Source organism: Mastigoproctus giganteus, chromosome 2 (assembly GCF_048544385.1).
Source record: "Mastigoproctus giganteus isolate SK-2022 chromosome 2, ASM4854438v1, whole genome shotgun sequence".
In the NCBI taxonomy this organism is placed as follows: domain Eukaryota; kingdom Metazoa; phylum Arthropoda; class Arachnida; order Uropygi; family Thelyphonidae; genus Mastigoproctus; species Mastigoproctus giganteus.
This window is the reverse complement of record NC_143576.1, coordinates 50,659,168-50,671,257: the sequence shown is the minus strand read 5'-3', so window position 1 is coordinate 50,671,257 and position 12,090 is coordinate 50,659,168. Positions and strand designations below refer to the sequence as shown.

The 12,090-nt window shown below is 37.6% G+C and overlaps 1 protein-coding gene across 1 annotated transcript in view; it reads right to left on the bottom strand.

Annotated features, from left to right (window-relative positions):
- Positions 1 to 12,090, bottom strand: part of mute (gon-4 like protein muscle wasted) — a 1,102,179-nt gene that overhangs the window by 737,057 nt on the left and 353,032 nt on the right. Inside the window, exon 12 of the mRNA XM_090389940.1 lies at positions 6,020 to 6,140. Within this exon, the coding sequence (XP_090246066.1) occupies positions 6,020 to 6,140 (121 nt within the window). The remainder of the gene's footprint in view (positions 1 to 6,019; positions 6,141 to 12,090) is intronic.

Genomic DNA, 12,090 nt, shown 5'->3' with positions numbered 1-12,090 from the left:
AAGCCGAGTGCTTGATAATGTAGTATAATATAATCATATATCAAGTTTTTAAACATAATAAAGGCAAAATTCGATTACAATACAGATTAAGGCAATATCCTCAGATCTATTTGTCCCTGTGAGCAAACGAACTTTGCTACAACTGTATTAATTTTGTATTGCAGAAGCACTTCCTCATCAGTTGCCTCAGTATTGGAATATGCCCTTTAAACCAAAAAAAAAAAAAAAACACTACTTTAAATAATAAAAAAACTTGTTTACCAATTCTTGAGTACTGGTATATAAGTAGAAATGCAGGTCCTATGATGGGGGTGCACAGGTAGTACAGCGTACCCAGGGGCCAAAGTATTAACTGTAACCTATATTACATGTCATTGCAACAGTTCATAGCTTATCTATAGAACTTTTGTGGCCTAATGATGATAACTATCGTCGCCAACTTGGCTACGCCTATTCAAAAGATCAGGCATCACATACTGTACGTTCTGTTAAGCCAATGATTTTATGCTACAAACAAACTTAAGTAGGTATGCAATTTTTACGTGAATCATGAAAAGGTAAAGTGCATATTAATATACAATATTAAAAATAATCGGAATGGCTTTTATTGTTGGCTGGTGGATGTTGACATTGCTTGAACTTAGCTGTAGTAGCATATTCTCTTAAATAACAATGTACCTCACGTTAATTATAGCAGTACTACTACTACTATTAATACTAGTCTACTACCACTGATACTACTAAATTATTAGTATATGATATTTTTGTCTTATTGTCTTTTTTTTTTTTCCTTTTTTCAAATATAAAAGTACATCTCTCCAAATCATCTCTCCAAAATCATCTCTCCAAAATGTATTCTCACAAATCAGGAGCCCAGAAAAGAAAAGACAAGAAAGAACGAGAGGAAAATGAAAAAAGGGTCAACAAATGCTCTTTCAATTTGGATTAAGTGAAGCTTCAAAAAATTTTTCATTGAACTCACCCATAGAATTGCAGCAAGAAGAAACTGTTGGAAACCTCATCCCCAAACAAAGAGCATTTGATTTGGGTAATCATGCACAAAATTTTGATGAAGGGACAGATGCAGAAAATTAAAATGGAAAATAGGAAGAAACAGACATACAGGTGCACGTGGAAGTGAATTTGGAAAACGAGGGGAGTAATTATGATGTAAGCCTTGACATTGAATGTATCACAACCAAGTTAACATCTCAAAAGGAAATAGAAAAGTATGTTACGAATGGTCACATCCCTCTGCCTAAAACATTCCAAAAAGATACCTGCAATCACGTTTTCCCAGCAAGCATACTGAAATTTCAAAGCACCAATGGAGAACTACATGTAAGAGTCTGACTTGTATGGAGTCAACAGAAACAAGCATTATATTGCTTTCCATGCTGATTATTTTGGCACAAGACAGTCAATAGTCTCAAGATTACCACTTCTGCATCTAAATCTGCACTGGTATTTGCTGAATTCTGGGATTCTAATGGAAAGTGGCAGAAACTTTCCTACAGGATCCTAAAACATGAAAAAGGCAATAGTCACAGAGAATGGCAAGAACTAGAATGGCATCTGTTGTCTGTGACAGGAGTTGGCACTACCTTAGAACCATCAATCAAAACTGAAGCTATGAAATGGTATAATCTTTTAAAGCGCATTGTCAATGGTATACTCTTCTTGGGATAACGTATCCTGGCATTTACTGGTTCATCCCATCAAATTGGTGATTCAAACAATGGACACTTTTTAGAACTCATTGAACTGCTCTCCAGGTGGGACCCCATCCTTCAGGAACATGTGCTAAGCTAGAGGAGTCACAGAAAAGGAGTGAGCGGCTTCTAGTTCATTATCTGTCCCCTGACTAACAAAATGAATTTATTACAGAATGCTCGAATCTTGTGAAACAACACATTTTGCTGGAAAGGCAATCTGCAAAGTAGTTTGCAGTAATACTAAATGACACACCAGATTCCTCCCTTATTGAACAAACAACATTTCTTTTGAGATACGTACTTTTAAAAGAAACACAGTATGAGATTCGGGAAAGATTTCTCAAGTTTGCAGATTGTAGTAACAAAATAGTAGAAGAAATTGCTCAGTTGATAACTGATACATTGAAAAACACGCTATTTCTCTCAGTGATTGAAGAGCTCAAGTCTATGACAATGAGGCAAATCTGGCTGGTTATGTTATGTTATTTGGTTTTTAGGAGCATTAGCAACTAAGGCCATATTGCTCCGGGGATATGCAGTGGTCATTCCCCGACCTTTCCGCATCCTCCGTATTTGGTGGTCATGGGCTCGAACCCCGGTCTAATCAAGAAGCGTGTGCTACGCACTGCTGCTCCTGCCCACCTGGCTACCAAGGCACCAAATCTGGCTGGAAAAAAAGAAAAAAAAAAAAAAAACAGCACACAAGCAAAAATACAAAAACAATACTCAACAGCAATTTTTTCACCTTCTGGTTGTAACACACTCAACTTATGTGGAATGATGCTGCTGAATGCATATCTGAAGCAATAACTTTTTTCAGAACAATTCAAACTGTGTACCACCTGTTCAGTTCCAGTCCTAAGCGGTGGGAATTACTACAAAACTGTATCGCTTTTTCTCTTCATGGTATGTCTGAAACAAGATGGTCAGATCATGTTGAATGGGTAAAGCCTTTTGCAGCTCACTTGCCTGGCATTAAATTAGCTGGAAGACCTCCTAGAACTAAATTTGACAGCCAAAACAAGAAATGAAGTCCATAGAGTTTTATTATATGTGACATCTTTTGCCTGTGTGTTAATGTCAGCTGTGTGGTACAAAATATTAGCTGGCATAGATATTTGCAACAAGGTCATCCAAGCTAGAGATGCCACACTGGATGATGAAGTAGTAAACATAGAAACTCTCCTCATATATCTGACAAAACTTCAAAACAACTGGAAATGCATGTGGAATGAAGCCAAATTGGTTGCATCAAACCTAAAGATAGAAATAAAACTCTCCCGTAGATGTGGTGGAGTTAGGTGCAAGAGGGCAAAGCCACATGATGACAGCACACCTGATGCTAACTTGGAGGAAATGAATGACACAGATGATATGCCAGAAGAGGCCTAGTTCAGAAACTGGGTGTTTTACGTTTTGGTAGACAATGTTATAGCAAGATTAACTGTCCGCTTCAATGGTGTTAAGCAGTTGGCAGAAAAATTTGATTTCTTGTGGAAATATCTCACCAAGTCTGAAAGTGATGTGGAGCGAAAAGCTTTATCTCTATCAGAGCAATATCCTGCTGACCTGAACAGTGATGATTTTGGAAATGAAATGCAACATTCACCCTCAGTATATAAAGCAAATTTTGGAAATGCACAGTTAAAGCCAATTAGATCTGTTGAACTTGTTAACAGAGTACAGACTTGGTGACCTGTTTTCAAATGTTTGTGTTAGCTTAAGAATACGATTAATAATTCCAGCAACAGTAGGTTCTGCAGAGAAGTCATTTAGCAAAATCAAGTTGATTAAGAATTATTTAAGGTCTACAATGTCGAAGGAACATCTTGTGGATTTCGCCAGGCTAAGTACTGAATTAAAAGTTGCCAGAACAATTAATTGTCATGCTGATTCGAAATTTTTCACAAAAAAAAAAAGGCCGGGAAAGCTCTTTTTTTTTTAAAGTAAATGTTAAGCCTTCTACCTTTTTTTTTTTTTTTTTACTTTTTACTAATAATTATGTCTTCTGATGATCTGATCTGCATTGCAATATAAAAGAATGTTTCATTGCGAATTCTTTCTCCTTATCTGTCTTGTAGCATAAACAAATCAAATGTGCTTCCTTCTCTCTCTGATTCCTCTTTCATTTTATTTTATTTATAATGGAGGGAGTATAGGAGCATAAGGCCTCAAATGCAGAAAATCAACAGAGCGCTCCATTCCACCACTCTCTCATCTCCAGTACCCTTTTCGGCCTTACAGGCTACAGCTCATGGCATAAAACTGTAGTGGATAAAAACAGGATGACTAATGGAGAAGGGAAGGGGAGGGGCAAAAGAAACTTTGTACCCCCTAATAAAATTCCTCTAGAGGCCCTGTAGACATGGCATAGTGAAGACCTGATTACCCAGTGACGAGAAATATTTCAAATTATGTTTCATTTAAAGCATACAGGGCAACAATTTTACTTGTGTCAAATGCATTGTTTGTTTGGTGAAAACTCCACAATATGAGATTGGTACATTTTCAGCAAGATTAGCTTCTCACAACTACATACAAATGAATGAATGTATGAAGCTAGCTGGTAGTATAATGCTATATACCATCTTCATAGTTTGAGGCTTCTACACTAAATATTTGATTTTGAAACTTATAAGCCATTTAGTATCTCATATATTGTAGATATCATTCTATCATTGGGTCATCAGATTATGACTGCATGGAGCCTACTTTCCCATCAATGAGATTTCAACAAAAATCAAAACCATGGTCTGAATAATAGTGTGGATTTTAAATAAATAACAATAGAGACCTTGGGACAAGTTCCAAGATAATGGCTAATGGGACTATAGATCCTCACCACCTACAAATGCATTAGTCTGTGGAACACTGGAGCAGTGATTCACAATAGGAGACTGATGCATCTGTAGCAAACTCAGTTTGCCACGGCTATATACCAACCGTAGGTTCTTCCCTGCCCTGTACTGTTATATTATAAAGCATTTTTAGTTTCTGGTCCTAAATATTTGATTCAATAATAAGTAAGAGTAGTATCTTTTAAACTACATTTTAAAATTAAAATTAGCTGAACAAAACTATAAAATGATAGTCAAGCAAATTTCATTTCTTGGGCTTTTAATCCAGTAATACAGGTCAGCCGTCACTAATCCGGCAACGTTGGGACCTGTGGGGTGCCGGATTAGTGAGTTTGCAGGTGGTTATTTTAACACATACAGTTTACCCAACAGCTAACCACCTCCTCCTACCTTCAACGTGTTAAATGCCAAGCCGGTTTAAGAAAAAAATTCCCCAGGAGCCAAAAAATATTTAGCAAATAATTTGATTAGTAATTCTAAATTAAACATCGCAATGTCAGTGTTGTCGTTTTTCGCTTAAAATATCAAAAACAGACTTTTTTTTTATGTTGCATATATGTGGCTGATGTGGCCAAGTAGGTTATTTTATTTCTTGAGAAGCCATCTCGGCCACATATGTGTAGCGCTATTATGGTATACATATGAAGGTCGTTTGTGATTAGATTATTGCATGCGCAGCGAGCGCTGCAATAAAACTAACTGTAATAAAATAAACTCTCAAACTTCGCAATAAGTTTGTCAGTATTGTTAGAGATTTTGTGAAAACAAGTTCGTTAATGACAGTGGTGTGTCCTATGAGAAGTTTAACTCTGCAGTTAAACTTCTCACAGGACACACCACTGTTGAGTTTTTCAGAAGTTCAACTTTATATGTTATGGACAATGTATGGTGTTTGCACTTTACACCACGAGAGGCACTTCCTTTATGCATTGGAACCATAGCTGGGGCTAAATGTGAGCAGGTTATAATAATAAATGCAGAAAAACTAGTGGGAATGGATTGCCAGTGTTTACGAGTTTGCGCTAACAGCTGATGCTTCAACCAATGCCACCAAAACAGTAGCGACAGGTTAGAGCGCCGACCGGGAAATTTGAAATTATGTTCGCAGAAATTATGTCCGAATTAGCTGTGGAACCGGAATAGTGATGGTCGACCTGTATAATAAGTAATATATATTAATAAAATACAAATCTCATAACACTCATTGAAATGTACAGCCCATACCACCCATGTTTGTCAAAATATGTAATAATATGTAATTCTGCATATCCAAAAATCTGTCTTCTTCCTCCTCCTCCCAGTATAAGTGAGTCATAAGTTTTTTGGTGATTCAGAATGCATTCCAATTTTCCTGTGAAATTGCTTATGACTTGTGTGTCCAAGTATACACTAATTTGAGTAAAAAAAAAAAAAAATAAATAAAATTTATGTATGTATTATTTTTACCATTCTCATTTGTTCATTCAGCTGTTCTCTCTCTTCTTCTGACATCTGTGAAATATTACTTGAATAACTAAGATTTCCATTCTCAGTCTTAGCGGAAAAGCTTGCACCAGATTGAGAAATGCTGGATGGGAAAAAAAGAAAAAAAAAAAAAAAAACACTAGAAACTATTAATAGAATAAAACATCATATTTCTCATGAGGGAAGTAAGTTTTCAAGCTGACAATGTTTGTAAAAGTTTGCAATTCTACTTTATTATTCCAAAGTGAAAAATATAAAAGTTAATTCAAAATGCAAGAGAAGACGAAAAATAAACAACCTTAATTTATTTATCATGCAAGAAAAAAAAAAAAAAAAGCTTGCAATTATACCAACCATGAGACCATCCCTATAATGCTGCCCTGCAATTATTACAGCCAAAATGAGATACCAACAATTTATCTTAACACCTGCAGGCATTCCACGTGGGCTAAATACCGATAATTCAGTGATTTGTCTGGCACCCACAGCAAACTGAAAAAAAATTTATTAGAGAAATACCGCACTATAATAAACACAGTGTCCACAAAGTTCTTGTGTACTTTAAAACTGCAATAACTTAGGTTCTATACAAGATAAAAACAACCTGGAAAATGCATATAGGAAAGGTAAATTATTCTAGTTTTTATGAAAAAAGAAAAGGAGAAAAAAAAATAAAATAAAAAAAAACTGAGTTTACGCTTTTTTTATTCCCCAAAAAGTCTATCCAACAAGAGATGGCTTCAACAGAAAAGAATATTCATTTGTTTGTTTGTTTGTTTGTTTTTTAGGAGCATTAGCAACTAAGGCCATATTGCTCTGGGATATGAGGTAGTCATTCCCTGAACTTTCTGCATCCTCCGTATTTTGTGGTGACGGGCTCGAATTCCGGTCTAATCAAGAAGCGTGTGCTACGTACTGCTGTTCCTTCCCACATGGCTACGGAGGCGCCTAGAAAAGAATGTAAAATATGTCATCTGGCTCACACAGCCTCAGTCCATATCAGCATATAGAAGAAAATTTATTACACACAAAGGGAGAAATTAAGAGAAATTCCTTTCACACTGGATAAAAAAGTTAAGAGACTGATTCCACTAATGCTAAGCCGTATTGGAAATCCTGGATTAAACAAGGGACTGTGGCATTTGTCAAGGAAGCTTTTCAGAAAAACACATGAAAATTACTAAAATGGGCATCTCGGGAACTCGCTATTCTGAAAGAAATTCCAAAGCACAAAATCTTTGGAGTGGAATTGCACAAGTAAGCTTATAAGATTTAAGTAAGAGTAATAGTAGTAATAGTAATAGAGGCATGTGATGCAAGAAAGCAAGTGTATGAGCATATCAAAAGTCATCAATCATGCAGTATGATTGATGACCTTTGAGGTTATGATGAATATCGTGGTGAGATCCAATATTCCTTACATTTCGAGGGTACAGCTATAAAACGGTGTTCGCAGGCCGGCCGCTAGTTAGCACACAGGACCGAACCTATTGGTAACTCTCTAGGAGGCTTCCGGATCAGCTAGTGTATAATCTTGCTACCTCTACTCTACCAGATAGTGACTGGAGGGAGTCCGACTAGTGTGTAAGCGGGGAGCATTATCAAGGCCACGTTATGTCAAGGATCTGGGTATATTCTTACCATGTGTACGCCATATCCAAAAATTTCATTACTTCATGCAGCATGTCCCACCAACTTTTTCTTACTATTGAATACACCATGAATTGTCAAACTAATAGAGCAAGCTTATCTGCGAAAAGACCTAAACCTCCCAAACACTTCCTAATTCATTTCACAAATATGTGGTCTCAATTCTAATCTCAACGATGTCCATTTCCACTTGCAGTCTGCCAAACACCATGTACTTTTTCTGACAAAATCTCAGCTTTCGGTTGATTCAACAACTTCTCATCTCAGATGCCCAAATTATTCGCTGTATGATTCCTTTCACCTCAAAGGTGGTACTTCTGCATATGTCTGTTCCGATATTCCCTGTCAGAGACTTGGCAATTTGGAATTTCCTCTCTTTGATCTTCTCTGGCTTAAAATCTCTCTCTCTACCTCATTGTGTCAAATTCATCTGTTGTCTCTACCATTCTCCCAACTCCCCTAATCACATGGAGCTCTTTGACACTTGACTTTCTTCAGTCCAACTTTCCTAACAGCGAGGTAAATTTCCTTGGTGATTTTAATGTTAACAACTCTAGCTGGCTTCCATTTTCTAGTCACACCGACCCAGCTGCTCGAGATGCTGAGGCTTTTGCAATTACTAATGACCTTGCACAGATGGTTCATTTACCTACACGAATATCGGACAATCCTAATCATACGGCCAACATGCTTGATCTTTTTCTCACAAACAACCCTTCTAAGTACACGGTTGAAGTGAGAGGTCCTTTAGGCACTTCAGATCACAACTTTGTGATTGTCTCTTCTCCAACGGAGCCTTTATCTCATGGATATTCCCAATCTCGTGTTGTTTGGCAATACAGGAATGCAAAATGGGATGATTTGCGAGATTTCTTTTCTTCTTTTCCTTGGTCGGATGATTGTTTCAAAACTTCTGATGTCAACATTTGCTCAGATCGTGTCAATGAAATTATTCTTGCAGGAATGGAATCCTTTATCCCACACTCCATTTTAAAATCTCGTCCTTTATCTAAACCTTCATTTTCCAATAAATGTGCTAAGGCTGTTCAAGAGAAGAATGTTGCATATTGTAAATGGCTTGTTTCTAATTCTTCAGTTTCATTTTCTGCCTACACCAAAGCTTGCAACAATTATAAAGCAGATATTAATCAGTCAAAACTAGAGTTTGAAAGGCTAAGAATATAAAACTTGCTTTTTTGCCCTAATGGTAGCCGAGCATTCTGATCTCTTGCCAAAGATATTAGTCGCAACTTTTGCCCATCTCTGCTCCCACCTCTGTCCAAACCAGGTGGTTCTGTTGTCACTTCAGCAAAGGATAAAGTTGACCTGCTGGCATCCCCTTCTTCTTCCAACTCACGTATTAATGATGTTGGTAAAACATCACCAACCATTCCCAACACGCTCCATTCAATGCCTCCTGTGGACTTCCAAGAAAGCTCCAGGTCCTGATGGTATTTCTCAAATTGTTCTCAAAACCTGTGCTGCTGAACTTACTTCTATTCTTTGCCACCTTTTTTTCACTTTCTTATTCCAAAGGTATTTTTCCTTCTGCTTGGAAATTTGCTCATAATCAGCCAGTTCCTAAAAAGGGTGAGAAATCCCTCCAATCCAATTATCATCCCATTGCAATTACTTCAGCTCTTTCTAAAGTAATGGAGAAATCAATTAACCGCTAACTCTTAAACTACCTAGAAACCTTCCGTCTGATCAACGATCGCCTGTATAGATTCTGTCAGTGTCGATCCACTAGTGATATTCTCTTATGTTACCCATTTATGGACTAATTCAATGGAAAGTTCGGTGAAACAGAAGTAGTTGCTCTTGACATCTCAAAGGCTTTTGATCGTGTTTGGCATAAAGGTCTTCTAAACAAGCTTCCATCTTATGGTTTGCCAACTGTTTTTAGTAATTGGTTATCCAGTTTTCTCTCTGATCGCTCATTGAGAGTGATGGTAAATGGCTCTCTGTCTTCTAACTTCTCCATCAATGCCGGTGTCCCCCAAGGTTCAGTTCTTTCCCCCACGCTTTTCCTCTTGTATATTAATGACCTTCCATTAACATTGCATTGCATTGCATTCTACTTTTCATTTTGAGAAACCTTGCTCTGCACAATCAGCTTCAACTTCTCGAAAATCTGCTACCGATTCCTTAAATGCCGATCTTCAGGTAATTCTCCAGTGGGGCAAAGACAACTTAGTTGATTTCAACCCTTCTAAAACTCAGTCTTATCTTATATCTTGCAAAAAAGGATTCTTCTGCTCCTTATGCTTATATTTGGTGACACTCCAATTTCTAGGCAAAATGATATCTCTTTTGGGGATTACTCTGACTTTGAATCTCTCTTGGCACACGCATATTACAAATATTGCTCCCTCTGCATCTAAAAAACTTGGTTTTCTCTTTTGCTCTCGGCATTACTTTTCTTCCAAACAGCTGGTCACTTCGAATAAATCGCAAATCCGCCCTACCATGGAATATTGTTCCCACAACTGGGGTGGTGCCCCTAAAACGTCTCTCAGGCTTCTTGATTCCATTCAGAAGAGGGCAGTTAGGTTAATTAATGATTCATCTCTAACAGAGTCTCTCCACTCGCTGTCTCATAGATGTACTGTTTCTGCTGCATGCCTCTTCTACAGATACTTCCATGGGCACTTTCTTCTGAATTGGCTTCTATAATTCCCGCTCTCTCTTTCAAAACAGTCCGAACACGTGCCGCCACCAGCCAACATCCATTTACTGTCCAACTTCAAACTCACAGAACCAACTTTTCATCTTCCTCGTTTATTCATTCAACTGCCGTTTTCTGGAACAACCTTCCTTCATATGTATTTCCAGAAAATTACAGTTTACAGAAGTTCAAGTCCAATGTCAACAAATATCTTCTTTCGTCTTCTCAACCTCCAACCAAGCACGGTACTAAGTACTACAGGTTCTAATACCTCTCGTGTCTGGGGTTTACATAAAAAATATAAAATAAATATGTAGCATCAGCCAAAAAAAAAATTCACACAATCATTCACCCTAAAAGTTTCTCCAGTTCTTCCTTGAATTTCTTTAAGCTATATCAACATCCACAACGACAGATGGAAGTTTGTTCCAGCAATTAACCACAAGCTGGCTAAAGGCAAATTTCCGCACATCTATTCTACAACTGTCTTTCCTCAATATGAATTTATGCACCCTTAGGTTCATAATCTGAGCAGTGGAAGAATCCCATCAGAATTCAGCGTGCTCAACCCATTCAAGGCCTTATACACCTCAATCAGATCACCGTGCAGGTGCGTAGTCTCCAGCCACTGCAATTTGCAGAATTTAAGCCTCTCTTGGTAAGAGGATCCCTTCATTCTCCTCAACAATCTTATTGCCCTTCTCTCTACATGCTCAAGAAAATCTACATCCTTCCTAAAATGAGGCCTCCAAAACTGCATGCAGTACTCAAGGCTTGACCTGACCATTGCCTTATACAAAGGGATAATCACCTTCTTTTCCCCACTAGCAAAATTTCTGCATATCATTGACAAAACCCCATGATCTGCTCTTGCAGCCCGTCTGCATTGCTCAGAAAACTTCATATCTGACTGTACAATTTCTCCCAGGTCCTTTCCATTTTCTAGTACCCTAAGTGTAGTACCACACAGTTGGTACGTTCCTCAAACATACCAACCGTGCATCAAAGGACAAGATTAGCTTTCTGTCACGAGTTTAATGAACATGGCATCTCATCTCATCTCTCTCTCTCTCTCTCTCTCTCTCTCTCTCTCCAAAAAATCATGCATAATTGGTCTTTCCTTTTTTGAAGAAACGGTGGATAATGCTGATAGTCATCTTATGCAACAAGATGGATTACTTCTTCGCTGAGAAACGTTCGAGAATGAAAAATGGCCAACATGGTGGAAACAACAAGACTTTTTCTAAACTTCACCCTTTTCTTGCACCTTTTCGAAAATCTCTATGGTTTCAGAAATGAGGTGAAGAAGGGAGGGACACACAGCGAAAGTTTAATGTCAGCCATAAGCAGAGGTAAAATTGATTCTTAACTTGCTACTCTCATGGCATACACAGCTGAAGAGCTAGAAGGGATCAACTGCAATTCCCACAGTGGGTCAGCAGAACTAGCAACTACATGGGCTGTGGAAACATTGCTAAAAACAGATACACAATTACTTGCTTATAAACTAAATTAAGTGTATAGTAAATTCCGTGGGAAGAATTAGTAAATAATAAAATGTTAACATTATAAGTAAGAGAAACATCACTTGATATTACAGGTGCAGAATTTGAATACAAACAATTATGAAAAGTGTGGTGGCAGGGATTGCTTTGGTTAAGCAGCATATTGATACTAATAGATGCTTTCAAATCCAACACTGAAATAGCCAAAATATTGTCAACCACTCAGTTGT